A 19,688-nucleotide genomic window follows, 5' to 3' on the forward strand; every position below is an offset into this window, starting at 1 on the left:
ATACCCAAAGGATCGCCGCCTCCCATTTGGGGAATTCTTCGGTTACATGCAAGAAAGATGCACTTCAACCATTGGGTCTAGGCTGGATTACACGAGGTCTCTTTCACAAGGGCAAGGAGTCAATTCCGCTTTCGCTCAGGTTGTGCAGGGGGAATTATATCATCCTCGCGCGGTGGCTGACCCTTGCCTGCAGATTACTCCTTCTTTTCCAAATCCCAAACTCTTCCTTATACACGTGTTCATCTTCTCTGGGGATCCCGCACGAGCTGTTTCCAGGCTTTATTCTGTATGTGGGCGTGGGGAGTGGGAGCGCGATTTCTATCCAGAAGCATACCAAGATGGCATATGCACAGCAATACAATACAATACAGCATGCACGTGTGAACCTGTTACTGCGCATGCTTGGAGGTTTCACAAGGAAGGAAAGTACAGAAGGTCTCAGGTGCAATATCTTGGTATCTCCCGGTCGGACTGGCAACTTCTTCTGTCTGAAATTTTGGCGAACTGCTGCCCCTGATACAGAGCTAGAGAGACCAACGATGTGACGGTATGAAGCCGCTTCCCATGAGAATCTTTCTACTTTAATGATTACTTCAAAGCTCCCAAGTCAGGAAAGTATACGAAAAGGTAAAGGCAGCCATGTTGGCCCATAAGAAAACATAAATTCAAACAAAACAAAAACATATTAGCAATACCTTTATTAGGCCAACCAAAATGTCACAGAAAAGTCAATTAATCAGTCAATCATTTTATCTGTATGCCGCCTTTCTGAAGTTAACACCATGCTCAAGGCGGCTTTCAACATATTAAAAATTACATAACTACAAATGTAAGAAAAGAATAAAGAATAAAACATCAAAAAGTACACAACTCAACCGAACAATTTCCACATAAATCATAAGATCCAAAATAAAGATACAAAAAAACAGCAGCAACAACCTGCCTAAACAATACCCCAACCCAAGATTCCCCGGAAATCTTCACCAGGCTGGATGGCAGAAACAGACCCCGCAAGGGCAGCGGAGGCTGCTGTTCAAGGCATCCTTTTATAATCTGAGATTGCTTTAAAGATGGAGTGGGGGACCTGGAGGAGACATGCAGAAAAGAGTCTCTTTCAGGTGGTCTGCAAGTTTCAGGTCGCCCCCAGGCGTTCTGGGGAAAAAAAGCCAGGAAACGGCCAGCCCCGATCTCTGCAGCTACAACAGCCGCAGTTAAGAGAAGCGTTCCTGAACCTGAACCGCGGCTGTGGATTTGCCATTAGCTATTGGATGGGCTTAATTTCAGCCCGCATTCTTTCCCCAGCGCTGAGCCCCTGAACTCTTGGTTCTGACCATGGGCAGAGTGCTTGCCCGTCCCTTCTGAATCAACCTCAGGTAGCTTCTCCCCCGCGTTTAGACTACCGACGGATTTCCATCCAGGTGCGCGCGGAGGGGTGGGGGCAAGTTAAGCGCAGCGACGGCTGGCGCCCATTGGGACTGGTAGGACGGAAGGCAGGGAGACCACCAGCAGGGGGCGCCAGAGCCAACGGCAGACGGCGCCCCCTGATTCCAGTGTTGCCCCCGCGCTCCTCCCTGCTGCTCGCCATAGCCCGCTGCATTGGCTCCTTTAAGTCAGAAGGCAGCCAGCAGCGGCGGCGGAGCCTGGCTGAGGGCAGACTGCGGCTGGCAGGGTCCCGCTGGCCCGAATGGCGTATTCTTCTTCCGCGAGCAACAGCTCTTCTATCTGCCAGGCTTAAGCTTCCTCTTGCTGTAGAGAAACGAAGCCTGAGGAGGAGCAGCCGCAGAGACACCACCGGCCGGAGTCGCCGTCGCGTCGCGCTCCCGCCGGGTCTGGAGCCTTTGGCTTCTGTGCCGTCGAGGAGCCTGAGGCGGGGAGGTGTTCGAAGGCGCCTCCTTCCCGCCTCCCGCCGGCGCGTCCTCATTGGCCGCCGCCCGCCGCCCCTCCCCCCCCCCACGTCGCCGTCGCCGTCCTCAAACCCGCCGCCTTCTCTCACTCTTTTGAGGCTGCCTGCGAGGAGGAGCCGGTGGCAGTGAGCGCCGGCGGCGGAGGCTTGGCGACCGAGAAGCCCTGAGGAGAAAGAAAGAGTCTGTGCGCGCGCGTCGTGTGAGGGAGCGAGCGAGCGAGCGACGCAAGGCTGCCCGCTTCCCCTCCGCCGGGTCGCCTCGCGCCCTCCATTCTCTCTCTCCGCCGGGTTCCCTCCAACAGGTTCTGGGGCTGAGGCGCTTCTCGCGGCTTCCCGCTTTGGCGCCATTCCGCGCCCTTTTCGCGCCTCCGGGCGGCGGCGGCGGCGGCTGAGGCGCCTCGGAGATGGTGCTGCGGACTGGGGAGGACTCGACTCGCGGCGCCGCCTCCTCCTCCTCCTTCGCCCGGTGGATTCTGGCTTTTTGCTGAGGGAGGGAAGAAGAAGCAGCAGAAGGACGCCGAGGGGTGTGTGTGTGGAAGAAGACTGGGGCGTTCGGCTGCTTGGCTTCCTTCAGACCCGGCTTCTGCCTCGAGGACTATGGAGTGATTCTGGGCGCCGCTCTCCTCCTCGCGCGCGATGGAGTCCCCGGGCTGCTGCTGGAGCGCCCTGGGCTTCTTCCTCTTCTGCCTGAGCTCAGGTGAGACTCGAGCGGGGCGTTCCAGCCTCTCCTTGAGGCATAGGGGGAGGGGGGGCGTCTCGGGGTGTGTCTCCCAACCTCCCCCTTTCCCACCCCGATGGGGAATCGGCTCAGTATGGGGAGGTGAGGAAGAGGGAAGACGGAGGATCCGGGCAGGAAAACGAGCCGAGAACTTTGCGAAAGGGATGCTGCGAAAGTAGGTCATGTAAATAGGACTGGCTGGTGCGGCTGAGCCGAGGAGGAGATACCTGCGCCTTCCAGAACGGGAGTGGCAGCAGGATCGGGGTGGGAAAAGAAGGAGGAGGGGGTGGAAGGTGGAGAGGAAAAGTTAGGGGATTGGGTAGTAATTTCTCTTTTCTCTTCCCCTCCTGGATCCAGCGGTCGGCTTTGGCGTGGACCCCTCGCTGCAGATCGACGTGCTGGGCGAGTTGCAGCTGGGGGAGTCGGTGGCCGGAGTGGTGCAAGTGCAAGGGCTGCACAACGGGAGCAAAGCTTTCTTCTTCCAAGGTATGGGACCTCCATCCATCCAGGGGTGCCAACTTGAATAAAATATTGGGTGGGGGAGGGAAGCGCCGCCCCACACAATCTATCACACTATTTGAATGGCAATTCCCATCAGCTTTTTTGGGGGGGGACAGGGCCCCCCTCCAATATTTTATTGTTGGTGGGAGGGACCCCAAAGGGAGCTCTGTCCCTAGGAGTTGCCTCCTATGCATGCATCCATCCTTTCTCATTCTCGCTTTGGCTCCAGGGCTGGCTCTGTGGGCAGGGTCAGCCCAGGCCACCTGAATAATTCCTGAACTTGCTGGCAAATGTGTTTGATCGAACTTTTTTGCATTAACCGGATGGCAGGCGATGCTCCTCTGGACTCGCGATGCGACTTGGTCCATTTGCTGAGCGAGGCTCCTGCCTGCCTGCTCTGTTAAGCCTCGCTGATTCTCCCCCTCCCTCCTTCCACTTTTGTCTCTCTCCCGTCACTTTTCTGGCCCCTCTTTTGATGGATAGACCCTTAATTAATGGTCAGCAGGAAAGCTGATGGCAGATGGCTTATTTTGCCAGGCGTGGGGAGCCCTGAATAATAAACAGATTCGTCTGGGCTAGCTGAGATTGGTTTATTTGGGAAGACACGCCAGGCTAAGCTCTTGTTCTCACTGATGGTTAGAGGAGAAGATAAGACTAGGGAGAAAATATGAAACTAAGAGTGTGAAGAAGTGGGGAATGGGGATAACATACTGCATTCCCCCCCCCCCATAAAAAATGTCTGCAGGAAAAATATAGAAGCCCTTGCAAAAAGATTTGTTAACAGGTTATATACCCTTTATCCTTGTTAAATTTTGAACTTTTTTGGGGTGGGTGGGAATTCTTTGTGTACACAATGGGTGGTATAGTCATACTCAGAGTAAACCTATTGAACCTAAGTAACAAATCAACGACTTTCATGAGTTCGTTCTGAGTATGACTTAGCTAATCACCCACTGATTTTAAGGATTTTTAATAAATCTAAATGTTCCTTCCAAGAATAAGGAGACAGCTGTCTTTTGATCCATTTTTGCATTAATATATTCAAAGACACTTCTAATGTAGGATTCCAAAAAGCAGCATTTATTTTGTGCAGTTTATAGTCTATTGTATAAAGGTAAAATATTCTGAGATAAATGCTTTTCCACATCCCTTGTATATGAAAAAGATTACATACAGAATTAGATTTTTAAATCACAATGCAGAACATTTCTGAAGCTTATCAGACTGTTCATTTAAAAAAGGACTGATATCATAGTGGCGTTGGGAAGAAAATGGAACAGTATTATATGTGCATGCTGAATGTTGCTATGTAAAGTTGGAGAACATAAGAAGAATTTTCAATTTGCTTCTATATAGTGCATAGTCTATGTGTATCATTTGTTTTCTTAGGAGTTCCAGTTATAGGGTTTTTTAAATTTTCTTTTAGTACAAGAGGCAAAGGGAGGCCTTGCAAAGAAGCTGTAATTTAAGGAAAAATCCAGGCAATGATGTTGGCTTGAACTTCTGAATCAATAAGATCATGTATCAAAAGCTGACTACCTAAGCCACTGGAGGACTCTGTGGAGGGATGTTATTCTACATTCAACCAGAGTGTGTCACTGTGACCATTAACACAGAAAAGTCAGAGCATACACTTTTAAAAAGAGAAATTGACACCTGCTATTTTTAAACAGAAAAAGCCTTCTTTCAACAGGATGTAGACATCTACATGAAAGGGCTCTTGACAGAATAAAAATATAAAATTCCAATTTTGAGGCTGGTAATATGAACAGTTCAGGACTACACATACAGTACAGTGGTACCTCGGTTTAAGAACAGTCCTGTTTACGAACTATTCAATTTAAGAACTCCGCAAAACCAGAAGTAGTGTCCCGGTTTGCAAACTTTACCTCGGTCTAAGAACGGAAGCCGAAAGGTGGAAGGGCACCGGCGGCTGGAGACCTCATTAGGGAAAGCACGCCTCAGTTTAAGAACGGACTTCCAGAATGGATTAAGTTTGTAAACCTATATCACTGTGTGCATTTTTTTTAAAAAAACAAAAACAAATGCAATTCCAGCAAAGTGAATTTTAAAGTTTGGACGTTTCTATTTCTCCTATTTTTGCTGAGTCTGAAGACTTAGCCTGCATTTCTCTTTTAATTTTCAGAAAAAAATGGATGCTCAGCATCCTGTAATTGCAGATGCGTTTTAGCATTTCTAAATTTGCTATGCATCTTGTAAAGTGATCTAATTTATAATTTCTTCTCCTTGGAGGAGAGCCAAGCAAGTACAGCAATTCAAAGACTTTACTTTCATTCTGATTCTTGTTGTTGTCTCTTTCTCTTACCATTCTCTCTCCCCCCCCCAGAGTTGAGGAGGCAGCTTCCCCAGAATTTGTAGAGTTGGAAGGGGTCCCAAGGGCCATCTAGTCCAGCCCCTGCAATGCAGGAATCCTGCCCACAGCTATCCCTGGGTGGGTTTAAACCACCAACCTTCTGGTTAACAGCCAGATGTGCTGACCCATTGCCCCACTGGAGACATTAAATTTATCTAGTCAGGGATGCCATCAAGGTTATATTGCTTGAAAGATGTGGCATATTAAAATTAAATAAAAGTAATTTATATAAATTGGGCAAATCTCAACCAGTACCGCTGGCCTTATGCAATTATTTACCCATACAAATCTCCCCAGTCCCTATTTTCTTGGCTTCGCCCAATGAACCCAAAGTGCTAACAACTTGGGTGCTTTTCACCTAACTGGCATGCATAAAAACTGTTTGCTCATGGTGCAATATAGTCCACTATGTATTTATGAACCATGTGGACAGAGTTGATTGGATGGATCTTTCTCATCTCATTGGCCCCCAATGAGAGGGAGCATGCAGATTGCATAGGCCTCTTCCACCAAACTTCCCATCTATGTTGTTGCAATAGTTGCACAAGCTTGTGTGTGAGTATGAATGAATGAAGGGGGGGGGGGCACACAGTTCCCGCAAGTGAATATTTACAAGGATAATGTAAAGTGGGAATGAATAACTATAGAGATCACATTGGTCACATGTACATCTATTTCAGCTATGGAAATATATGTGTCTTAGGCTGTAAACTTGCCTTTGAGACATCTCAAGGATGTTTTTAAGACTACTCTGGAGTACGTTGGGTGAAGCAATAATTTTTCTCAAGCTACAGCATACGGTAGTGAACCCTTTGCCTCTGAAACTTAGATTTTGCATTAAGATGTTTGCTGGAACACTGAATATTAATAAGAGAGCACTAGTTTGCTGTGAGGTATAGAAAACAAGATGTCCTTGGCCTCATAAGCTGATGCATCTTTTCATGGACTTCTTTTTGACTGAGTTAATGAAAGTATAAGATAAATATCAACAAAAGAATGTCATAATAGATATAATATGAAAACAATGATATAGAAATGAAACACATAGATTGACTCCTGGGTTTATATACATTATACCTGACTGAAATGACCTCAAAGAAGCTTCTCTGACTTTGTGAATTTTGCAGAGTGGGTTCTCTTGGGCATTTGTTGAATGGAATAAAATAAAAGAGCCAAACATACATAAATAAGCTTCAATATCTATTTCGATTGGTTAATTCTCTTACTATGATCCAATGATGCATTGTACCATGTTTGTTTGCAAAACAAGTCAATGTAGGTAAAAAATAAAAGCAAGTTATATGAACACCGGTCATTAACCGCAAAAATCCATATTTTGTTAAATAATCCACCCTCTGTTATAATTATTTCTGGGATGAGTCATAGAAAACATATTGACTAAAAAGGAAATGGACAAAACGCAGTACTGTACCATTAGAATTAATGAATACAGCTGTCTACTGACTTTATTTTACAGTGCTTGATATATTGAGGACAATTAATTACATATTTGATAACTTTAATGCATACTGACCAGCTGAATGAGAGCTGGTGCTCAGTGTTAGAAGATGGGAGACATTCAGAAAAGATGTTCCTTTTTTGTTAGAACAGTTGGCATGTATGTATATAAAGTATGCTCAGTTATTTCAGCAAGCAAATGCATGCACACACCCCATCAGCACCAACAGATGGGGTGGAATTATATGGTGGGTTGTGATAAAGCACACCATGGAACAGAACACCAAAGAGCAGATTTAATCTGTCAGCATGATGCATGAAGGAACTTCACAGTTAGTGGCTCCTCAATGGTTCTTTCTGCTGTCAGAAAACAAAATCAAAACAGGTCAATTTGTACTGTGGTATAGGAATACTATGTAGCTATGTTTAAAACTTGTTATCGTTATGGGGTTACAGTTTTCATGCTAACTTTATTTCTGTCTACATTTTTGGAAACAATGTTTGATGTTGTGACTCAATCATAACTGTTTTTTTCTCAGGGTGCAAGGTAAACAAAGCAAACTGTTGCTGGTGTAGGGAACTTTGAAAAAGTAGTCTTTTTTCAGAATTTGGCTTGAAGACATGGGGGAGAGAGATCTTTTGGCTTTTCATGAGTGTAAGATGAAAGTATGAATGGATTGGAAGCATCCTGCTTTGTCTATAAGCATATAAGCTATTTCTTTAAGAGATTCTCACTTGGTCCATTCAGGACCTGAGAGATAGAGACTTTTCCTAGCTGATATATGTTAAACACATAGCATGCCGATTGCATAATGCCTTTCTACCAAGTAACAAAAAAACAAGCAGAACTAGTATATGGATTTAAAATGCATCTTCTGCTGCAAAATGAATAAAGCTGAGATACTTTCCATTCTCTACGCACATCATGTCACTTCTTATAGCAGGGGGTGGGGTGGGGAGGTCTCCTTTTAGCTCAAAGGCTACTTTCTTTCATGAGCAACCTTCTGGGGACTACATGCCCTTGGTTAGCAGAACCAATGGCCAAAAGAAAAGACAAGACTGACTCTTTATTTTGTACAGCAAGCTACATCCTAGCCATGCAAAACCAGAGATTTCCAATACACACTTACTTCTCCATCTAGGCAAGAAGGAATATTACAGTTCATGGACACATTCTAACCAGGCAAAATAACTGAAGGAGGGTGTGGAATTTTAGGCTATGTGCATGTTACTCATATACTCCATCTCCAGTGCATTCCCACAACTGGTGTCTAAAGCTGTGCACTTATGAAGCTGGCCACAATCCATATCTATTATTGAGAAATACTCTTGTTTGATGCATTTCCCCCTCACACTTGTTGTTGCTATTATTGTTGTTGTTGTTATTGTTACTATTATTGCACCCTCTCCATCTGACTGGTTGCCCTAGCCTAGCCACTGGGTGGCTTCCGACAAATATAAAAACATCATAAAAACACAAAACATTAAAAACCTTCCTATACAGGGCTGCCTTCAGATGTCTTCTGAAAGTTGTATAGTTATTCATCTCCTTGACATCTGATGGGAGGGTGTTCCACAGGATGGGTGCCACTACTGAGAAGGCCCTCTGCCTGGTTCCCTGCAACTTCACTTCTTGCTGCGAGGGAACTGCCAGAAGGCCCTCGTAGCTGGACCACAGTGTCTGGGCTGAATGAGGGGGTGGAGATGCTGCTCCAGCTGTACAGGGCCGTTCCTTGTGATTTGAAACTGTAAAGCATATTTGCTTTACTGCTAAGCTGAGGCTTGTGCATTTGAGACAGATGACAGCTTTATGAATAGGAGTGTGTGGGGGGATTGCAGGTGCAGAGAAACTAAACAGGTAATGAATGTGCATCAGGTGAAGACATCCACACCTCGACTTGTCTCATGGGTGAGCCAGTCCTGCCCAAAATAGAATGGAGTCAAACCACATAAACTATTCTACCCAGTGCTTCATTTACGAGAGAGGGGGAAATGCTGAAGTTCTTGTCCAAGTGGAATTATGTCCCTCTGGTCTGGAAAACTTGGTTGCTTGAAGTAACCTAAGATATTGCAAAGTTGTCAATATGATCCCCTGGGCATTCAGCTTGAAAGGCTCTAAATAATTAGCCGTTATTGCTTGTTTGGTACCATACAAAACATGAAGCCAACTTAACACCTTGGGGTTGTATCAACTAAGTCTTATACAGTATAGTGTAGGCCCACTGAAATAAATTGGCATGACTAACTTAAGTTCATAGATTCCAGTGGGTCTGTTCCGTGTATGGCTTAGCTAGAGACAACAACATTTATGCTTTCAGATATGCAAGAGCCACGTTTCCATGTTTTCCTTTGCAGATATTCTATTAGATACCACTTTAGAAGGCAAGAGATGGACTATATTTGAAAATAATGTAGGGATCCTGCATTATAATGCAGGTTAAAAATCTTTGTCCTTGGTTTTGTTTTCCTTCACTGGTTTTGCTACAGTTTCTGGCTTTGAATAATTATAGTATGTTAAGCAATGATTGAGGTGGGTCTTGTATCAATTCTTTATCTGAGCTGGAGAGGGTGGAAGCTTAAAAAAGACTGTTTAAGTAGCAAGTGCTGCTCAAAATGCCCTTTATTACTTGCAAGTGTATGTTAAGAAAGTACCCTTAGCTAAAGCAATTTTAATAGATTTTTTTAAAAGCAAATTGCTGATACACATTGTTTCGCTGGTTTTGAGGATGATGCTAATTAATAAAATAGGTTGCAGAAAAATGCTAACAAGGTAGATAATGTGCTAAATAATAGGGATCAGGTGTGTGTGTGCATGCTGAGAATGAGTGTAGGCCTTGTTTTTAGTACCGTATTTTTCGCCCTATAGGACACACTTTTCCCCCTCCAGAAATGAAGGGGAAATGTGTGTGCGTCCTATGGGGTGAATGCAGGCTTTCGCTGAAGCCTGGAGAGCGAGGGGGGTCGGTGCGCACCGACCCCTCTCGCTCTCCAGGCTTCAGGAAGCTATCCGCTAGCTGTGGGAGACCCAGCTCTCCCAGGGCTAGCGGAGAGCTTACCTGCACCCAGAAGCTTGGGGCGCGCTGAGCTCAGCACGCCCAAAGCTTCGGGATTAGTGCAGTGCTCCGCTAGCTGTGGGAGAGCTGCGCAACTCTCCCATGGTTCGCAGAGACCTTGGGCACCCAGAAGCTTGGGGTGCACTGAGCTCCGCACGCCCCAAGCTTCGGGCTTAGCGCAGCACACCTGGGGGGGGGGAAATAAAAATTTTCCCCTTTATTTCCCCCCAAAAAAACTAGGTGTGTCCTATGGGCCAGTGCGTCCTATAGGGCAAAAAATATGGTAATTGTATTATGCATTTGAAACACTAGTTATAACCCTGCTGAAATTGCTGTGTAGTGAAGAATGGGTAAGAAATAGTTTAAATTAAAATCAACAATAATAATATGTTTAAATAAACTTATTCATGGGAAGAGATGGAACTCTGCTTATAGGTGTGATGAAAAAGCTTGTCACAGTTAGATAAATGGGGGCCTTCAAAGAGCATGAACACATATGCAGTTAACTTATCAGCCACAAACAGGCACAGATGGTTGTTCATGAAATGCTCCCTGGTCAGAATATAATACGACAATAGATGCAGAAATGCAAAATAGTTTACAGTTGAAGAAAATAATCATCTATTTTACAAACAATGCATGTAGACCATAGTTCAGCTAAACTTAATTTACATTTATCAAGGAATAAGCCCTACTGAGCATAATGAGACTTACTGTTGGATAAACATACATAGAGCTGCACTGCACACCACACTGAAACCAATGAAGCAAGTTATTTGTGACTAACCTAATATTTTTCTATTCATATAAAGCCGGTCCAATTAATTTCAGCTGTGCTTACTGCTGGAGAAGAGGGCAAAGGACTGCAGCCCGAGCCTATGCATGCTTGCTCCTCAGGAAGCATGCAAAGTCCCACAGTCTCCAATGGAACTTACACTGCAATCCTGTGCACAATGACTTGAGAATAGGTTGCAACTAGCTTTAGCCAGATCAGGGCCCTAAAACTACACTAAGGGATATATGAAGTTAAGCAGGCTCCTTTGGAGCCCATCTGAGAGTATTTTATATTACAGTGGTGCGATATGCCTCTGATATTCTAAGCTAACTCCCTACACAGTCAACATCCATGATGCTATTAAAAACATGGCTAAATTCCATATGATTCCATTATATCCACTGCTGTGTGTGTTTGTGTGCGTGTAAGATACACACAGAGGCACACACACATATATACAGTGTGTTGAGAATGCAAAGGTATAAAACCTCTGTTTTGGGCTAGAACTGGGTACAAGTGGTTTCTTGAAATTATCCATCCTATTTGTGAGCAGATAAATTGGACAGGGTGGGGAGAACCATGGGGCGGGGTAATTCTGCAGAGTAAGAAAGCCATGTAATGAGGTAACAGCTGTTTTGGATCCATTGGATATAAAGCCCAGTGGCTCCTTTAAGAGAGTAGTGCAGGTTTCTCTGTTATGCCAACTTGGAGCTGGCATAACAAAATAACAAATCCACCCCAGCTTCCACGCTTGCTGACATGAGCTGGCAGGGCTTTGGATACAGCTCTGCTACTGCAATGTCCCACCTCTGGAATGACCTGTCAGTCTATAATCCTTCACACACACATACCGTACTTGGCGTTGTAACTCACCCTGTGACATTCAGGTGAAGGGTGGGGATATAAAGGTTGAAAATAAGTAAACAAACTCCATCAAGCACAGTGTGTTTTCAGTAGATGTGTTCTGTTAACCATTTGTAAACATAGAATTGTAGTCTAACAGCTCCACCCTAAACATGTTTATGAAGAAGTAAACTCTATTTATTTCAGTTGGACCTGTTCAAGTGAGCATGCTAGGCACTGAAGACCCAAGTTTTAGGCTTCAAGGCAAAAATGTGAGAAGATTTAAAATGGTGCTTGACAGTCTTCTAATTGAAAATTTCTTTTTTGCTCTGCATGGTATGCATTTTCCATTGGCTTGTGAATTGAATATTTAGGGAAATATGAAAAAAGCGAAGTCTGCATTGAAAGCTGTGACAGTTGTGCTTTTTGTGACAATGCTGTGGTACCTAAAAAGAGCTTGATAGAAAAATGCTGATTTAACACACATTTAAGTCAGTGAGAATATAGTAGGCTGCAGTGGCTGTAGAAGTGCATGCAATTACAGTCAATCTCCATAAACCAAATATACTTTTGTTGGAATACGATGTGATTAGACAACAGTGGCTCTGGAGGGTACTTTATGAGGGTACTATTCAGAGCAAACTGCAATCAAGTACATCTATAGGATCCTTGACAACACAGGATGGTTATAAAAGATATATTCATCTTTAGAGAGATTCAGCACCTATGGTATAAGTCCTCACTCAAATTCGCTTAGATTTCTAAAGTTTAACTAAATGGGCTGAGGCTACTGATATTCAGCCTACTTCCCTGTGTTAGGTCTGATCAGTGGTAACCTGGAGGAACCAAAAATTTCTGATAATCTGTAGGGGTTATAGATAAGTGGTCTTCAGATTTTCAGACACCGACTCCAGCCTTTGATACAAGAACCAGTTTTAACTGGTTTAGGACTCTGTGCAAGAACCTAGCAACAGGTGCTACTTTATATATCAGGTTCATGGCTTCTTTGCATCCCTAGCATTTTACAAATGAAAAAAGACCCAAACTTTTGAAGAATGGTGGCAGCACTGAAGGGTGGCCCACCATAGGTTAGTTTGTGTGTTCCCTTTATGTGACGCGACCCACCAGCTGAAGACCACTTTTGTTTTTTCATTCCAGAAGCACAATTTGTCTTGCCATCATGCTGCAGTGTAAGAAGGGCTGTGTTCACCAAAGGAGCCCCATCCTCTATTGCATTTTGTCATCCTTTGTCTCTTATGCCCTGCCACAATCTGGTGTCTCTTGTACTAATCTGAATGAAAATGTGTGATTAAAAATAGATTTGTGCTTTTGCAGAATCACAGTACTGATGTCTGTCTTTGTAATAAATGTGCTTATGTTCTCATCATGGCCATTGTCAGAGGAGAAGCACGTTGTTGCCTTGGATAACGTACTTAGAGAGATTCTGACTGTTTGATTGGCTTTTTCTTCCATCACGTTTATTAAAAAAGTAGCTGAGTGTGGAAATAGCATTGTAAATAATGAAAGTGAATATCATTGCCAGATATGTATTCTTCTTTCCGGATGTTCTGCAGAACTAAGTCCTCTTCCCAGCCAATCTAGTGAAATCATTAATTTATTGCTGCATCATGATTCTGACACTTCTGGAATGCTTGCAGAGATTAAAGCTCCTTTATCAACATTCCCAAGACTGTGATGTCTAAAGACCTCAGCTGTTCACAAGTGGCTGAAATTAAATTCTGACTGTTCAACAAATCTACACTTAAAAATTGATTTATAGCTGAAACAGTTAGAAGCTGATTATATGAATACATACTCCAATTTGGTTGAGGAAGTTTTGTCAAAAAGCCTTTTTTGGGGGGCTGGGGGTACAAAGTATATGATCCTAGTTATGCTTATTTCCATTGAATGAAGTTTAGAATGAAGTAGCTGATTGTAGAACAAGGATGCTAATATAGTATTTTCTTAATAAAATGACTTGAAGGTTTCACTGCCTGAGATTTTAAGCATGGCCAGTGCCACTGAAAAAAGTTTCTATAGAATTAATTTCCATATGCCTGTTTAGGAATAGGGCATCAGCACAATATTCTCACAGTACTTTTCACAGCTTGCTTGCACCAAGCCTTGGTAATAAATTTAATGCCATTATCACCTTTATCAAAGCATGATGTAAATATGAAATGTGTAAATGAAACATCATGTAAGAAAGGGAAGTTTGGAGTCTTTCTTTAATACCTTGGGGGCCACATTGCCATATTGCTTGGAGTCTAATGGGATTCAAAAAACATCTGGAAGGCTGTAGGCAGGTGTAATGTTAAGGGTATACATGCTTCTTCTACAAACCATATGTTGAGCCTTTGTATCGCAGATACTCTTGTGGCAATTTGGTTTGACTGAAACGGTCCAGGAAGCTAGTGGACTTCCTCAGGAAGCAGTATTTCATATCTGTAGAAGTGTAGGAGCAAGTTGTGGTTATTCACTTGTCAGGTTATACAAAGGACAGTTCATTTAAGAAGCATATTGTTTTCCAGAACTCTGCCCTGGTAAACCCTGGTTTTGCTTAAGCAACAGTTGTGCAGCATAGCCTCTTTCTCTTAGTTAAGTGGCCAAATGTAGCATGGAAAATGAGGAGATGACATCTTATTACTTGCATTCTCTCTGCTCTTCCTCCTTAAGATCATTTCCACAGGCTGTTAGAGGACTCTCTGTGGTATATTTTGCTGGGCTCAGCAAGAACAGTGGTAACATCCCATCTTTTGGGAAACCTTATTGTGTATCTAATAATCTCACCAATTTAGAATTGTCATAAAGTGGTCATGTTAACTGGGGCTGTGTGAGTTGCTATAGCCAGATGTAAACAGGTAGGAGACTTCATTCAGTTTTGATATTACCTATTCCTGTAGTAAGTAATGACCAACGTTTAGGAGTGATTTAATTATAACTTTTTTTAAAAAACAAGTTAAATTCAGATATTATTAAAGCAATGCTTCCTGACATCAGTTATAAACCCCCTTCACCCACAGGATGAACTCTATAAAACTTTCTCATAGCTAGGAATGTCCAGTTAGTAGCTGCATCAAACTTTCAAATGGATATCAGGCACCTGAAGGAGTTTCGGGAAACAGTTGTAGGCAACTATATTGGCTTCATGTGGAGGAAGCCATGGCACTGTTCAAGGCTGGTGCACAGCCACAGAGAGTAGTTTCAGTTCTAGAAATAGGTGAATTCAGGTATCAGTAGGAAAGCAGCACGGAAGAGCGAACAGTTCACATTAGGAATGTAGGATGTAGGCATCACATCAGGACCATGGACAGAGAATGGTAGGCTGTATGGAGCCTGGCAGACAGATGAGCAGAGCATGTCTCAGAAAGAGTGGCTCACAAATGTAATCTGTCAATTCTGATAAGTGTCTTGGAACACTACGTGTCACTTCTGGCTGTGGTGTGGTAATGATGGCAGGATGCTGGGTGCTGCAGAGATTATGAAGAGCATTCCTTGCTATTTGAGGCAACTAGAAGGGAAGCAATCCTAGGGACTGGTGATCGTTGTGGTGGGGATTTAAGATGATTCTGTTACTTCTTTAGTGGAGGAATCTGTTCCACTGTGTTTTCTCATTACAGTGGTACCTCGCATTACATACGCTTCAGATTACACACTCCGCTAACCCAGAAATAGTGCTTCAGGTTAAGAAATCTGGCTCCGGCGGCGCAGCGGCAGCAGGAGGCCCCATTAGCTAAAGTGGTGCTTCAGGTTAAGAACAGTTTCAGGTTAAGAACGGACCTCCTAAATGAATTAAGTACTTAACCCGAGGTACCACTGTACTGTTATCTGAGATATCCCAGGGACAAGAAGCTTATGAGTCTTGGAATTATTATTTTTCTCCAAACTTTTGACATAGTACTGAAGCAGTTTCTGCTCCTGCAACTATCTTTTCACCGAGGGAGAAAGTCTTAACTCTCATTTCACATGAATTTTGGGCTCTTTAATAGATCTCCTTTGAAATTTAATAGACAAATCAGTCTAAATTATATGGGCTCATAGGTTCTGGAACCTATGTTCCAGGCTAGGGAAAGAGAACATGTGACCACCAAGACACCAACTGCCACGCTCACTGTAACTGATGGGAGTTGGTGTTCAACAGTATCCGGAAAGCAGCAAATTCCTCATCCTTATTCTAAACCATGATTTCTATCAATAGTAAGCCAATAAACTCTGCTTCATGTTGTGTGCTCTTGTGTGTTGGAGATATATTTCCATATTTGGGATTAAATTTAAGCTTTGCACAATATAAATTGCTTATGTAAATTACATTAAACTATAGATGCCATATTAATAAACCTTTTAATAACAGTATTCTGGAATTCATACCTTTGAAATATTTCATGAAAGTGCTCATTTTTAGGAAAGTGCTTAGGTTGGAAACGTTTTATTAATTCATGAACTATTACTTTAGGAGGCAGGTGTCACAATTAAACTTGCGCTAACAATTTGCTGAAACACAGTGGATAGAACATTTTAAAAATTACTCTGATAGTTCAAGGGCAGCCAGAATAAAAAATGGGTTTGCATTTCAATTATCAGCACATAGACATTTTGCTGAACTTTTGTCCTGGTTCTTCTTCACTGGCACCTATTTGAAGTCTAGCTGGTTCATTTTTCATATTCCTCAAGGAAGGGTCAAACAGAACAGGAAGTAATTGGTTTGGGTGAGAAAAACACCTAGAGCTGGGTCAAATTGCAGAAGGCTTAGTTAAGTAAAGTTCCCAGACATTTCATTAGTAATATGGGTGAAATTCTAGTAAAATCTGTTTAGGTCTGGATGGATATGGGTTTATGAGGTCAGGCCATCCATTGGAGAAGATATTGCAAAAATATTACTTTCTATAAGTATTGCAGAGTAGCCATGACAAGTGAACTGTTTTCATCATCCCTGTGTCTATCAAAAGGTAGCTATCTCTCACCAAATTCAATTGGCGTTAGAGTTGAAGGAAGTAGCTAAAATATGGTTTAATAATGAAACAGTCTCCATTCCAATTAACACTGGGAACATGCTAATTGAACATTCTGCAATCATTACTGATTTGCCTATTCTTCATTTATCTTGTTTCATTTCTACCAAAATTTAACTTTTGATACTTCTTATTTTCTTCTCTGGCTCTAATTATTTTTTAATATATTTTGCATAAGTTTCTCTCTGAAGCTTTTTATACATGTAATTCATGCAGTCCAGCTCTGCATGACTGTGCAGAAGTAAACCCCACTAAATTCAGTGGGATTTACTCCTCAATGAGTGAATTTACTATTATATTACAGTTGATTTATTAATTGTCTTCTAAGTCACCGTCTCAAGGCAATTCTTACCCAAATATTTAAAAATGCAAATACAATGAATGTGTTTTTTAAAAAAGAAAAACAAAACTAAAATCCTAATGAGCAGACACTCATGGTAGAAAACCCATTACTCAACCAGGACCTAACTGGAGTATCATAGTAAACATATATATGTTCTGAAAATGAAAGAGATAGCCACTGTTCTGGCCACTGTTTCAGAGAGCTTCTTCCATATTTATTTTCCATATCTAATAGTTATAAAGCACCTGATAATAATCTTAGAGTTACTAGTGGATAGTTTGTAGCTATTTGTCATTGTATCCATTATATTTTAATGTTAAATAATGCCAAACACTTTTGTGTCAATCCCTCTGATTTTTTAAAAATAGATTACAACAATATCCTCTTTTGGCCTCATTTACTAGGCTAAATTGGCCCACCTAGTCTAACCCTGTGTCTTTCCAATACTCATTTTTATATGTCAGATGAAAACTGGAATCAGATAAAAACCAGGGAATTTCAACATTTTTTAAACTTTGGAAAACGTCACAGTTGTATCTGTTGTCTCAATCAACAGAATGATGGACTTAGCTCATGGGTATGTTATGCTTAGATTGCAATCTCTCTCCATTAGAGAGATATTTTCAAAGTGTTTAGAACCTTTCATCCTACCTGAACCAGCAAGCATGGTTTAGAACACCAATCCAAGGCATGAAATCATGGTGTAATGGGAAAATAATTTCTCTATAAACCTGCATCCTGTGCACAAACCATTGCTGGGCACATATAGAAATAACTGAAAACAAGCCTATCTTGTTGGCAGAAAAGCCAGAACTCCTTTCCCTTTTAGCAAGTGGTACCCACTTTTGGCATTGAAATCTTAATAGCACACCCAGCTTTAAACCTACCTGTGCAGGGACACATTGAGAATAGGCGATGGGTGAATCAAATCTTTACTATTGCAGCAGACTCCATAATGTAGTCTTTTGATTCTTCTCTTTTAAGAGTTTTCACCAAGGCAAGAGAAGTAAATACAAATTTATTTCCAAAGGTTGGGTGAATCAGATTTTTTTGCAGATGTTGAGGCAGAGTGAGTTGATCTTTGTGGAGATTGGCCCATAACCAAGCTGGGGAGGTCCAGGAACTCAAACACTTTATTATAATATTGCTTTATTGATAGAAAGTTGCAAGGTTTAAACAGGTTTCTAATAACAGAACAAGGTAAAGTAACCTGGAAGCTTAAAAATAGCAAAGCTATCTTTTCTTACTAACAACTGAATAACCACTTACGCAGCATAGATGAAGTTAGGTAGGAGATCGCTGAGCATACAGTCACTTTTCAGATTTAGCAGCATAACAGGCAATAGTAACTACATTGTGAAGGGCTCCATTTAATGACCTAAGCCAGATTCAAGCAAAATGCTGGACCCTATCCCATGACTTGATGTAATCAATCATGATGCTTGATTAAAAGAACCTTCAAAACAGTGCACACTCATCCCTCCCATCTTGAAGGAACAAACACCCCTTCCTATCACAGGTCTTACTTAACTGGTTCTCACTAGCACTGGCCTTGAAGGACCTGCACTTGGTGTCAGTGCCTAGGAAATTCAACCTGGAGAGGTTCACAGCATCAACATCCCAAAAGGCTCTTGTTTATCCCATAGCTGCAGCCTTGGATACAAACACAAATCATGCATTCCTCTCTCTATGCCCTTTTGCTGCTTTGCTTTTAGCTCATGCCACTGAACTTTCAGTTCTTGTCTTTGTTCTTTTTCTAACTACCAGCCAGTTGAGGACCCATTTGCTGTCTCACACAGATCCATTCCTTTGTTCCCCTTAATGGCCCATCACCCAGGTAATCACCTCATCTGTAAGCTAGCCTTGCTTATATTTTAACACTAACCCTGGATCCCAGGGTTAGAAAGGTCTTGGCATACAGCCTGCTCCCTATACCCAAACTCATAACAATATTGTGGTGACGTGGGCAGTCCATGCTTAAGGTAGAATACAGCATAATTTAAGAATTACAGTCTTCCACAACAATTTCTAACTGCAAAATTACATGCCTTCTTAAATATTTATAAACACTAGTGCTTATTAGAAAACATACTATTTAAAATTTTAATGCTTTTGATTTGAATTGTGGATTTTATTCTTCATTCTTTGCAAAACGTAAAGTACCATTGTGTTTTGTAGAAGTTTGCTGCATGTTAAGACCTTGAGGTGAAAGACATTTCTCCGTGTGTGTTTTTCCTTCCGTCCTTTGGGGAATAAATTGTTTATATTGCCAGAAATTGTTAGTGCACATCAAACCATCATACAGAATACAAAAGCGTGTTACTTGAGTCTTAATATGCCATGGCTAAAAAAGAAAGAACACTGGGAAGTAATTGTATTTGAGTTGCTTCATAATTTATTAAACACTTCCATTAAATGGTAAAGATGTATTGCATTCAAAGAACCATATGAGCCAAAGCAGCAAGGATAATAAAAGTATTCAAAGTTTTTAAACTATCAGTTTTAATTTGATATTCTTTCAAAAATGAAATGCTTAAGTATTATCAGTTGGGCTAAATCCATCCTTGGTGATCTCTAGAAAGAATTGGCTCTCATAAATAGTGCCATTTTATGCTCAGATTTTAACAATAGATTTCTCTGTAAGTCTTTAGAGACTTTAATTGACAGGATAACATTTTATTCTTCAGTATAAATACAAGACTATGTGAATC

The 19,688-nt window shown here is 42.1% G+C and overlaps 1 protein-coding gene across 2 annotated transcripts in view; it reads left to right on the forward strand.

Moving 5' to 3' along the window:
• Positions 1-1,613: 1,613 nt before the first annotated feature.
• NELL2 (neural EGFL like 2) overlaps positions 1,614-19,688 on the forward strand; it is a 111,973-nt gene continuing 93,898 nt past the window's right edge. For both annotated transcript variants that reach the window (XM_083699170.1, XM_083699171.1), the window contains exons 1-2: positions 1,614-2,600; positions 2,979-3,107. In XM_083699170.1, the coding sequence (XP_083555296.1) occupies positions 2,540-2,600; positions 2,979-3,107 (190 nt within the window). In that variant the 5' untranslated portion in view covers positions 1,614-2,539. The remainder of the gene's footprint in view (positions 2,601-2,978; positions 3,108-19,688) is intronic.

This window comes from Podarcis gaigeae (assembly GCF_964106915.1).
Source record: "Podarcis gaigeae genome assembly, chromosome: 10".
Taxonomy (NCBI): Eukaryota; Metazoa; Chordata; class Lepidosauria; order Squamata; family Lacertidae; genus Podarcis; species Podarcis gaigeae.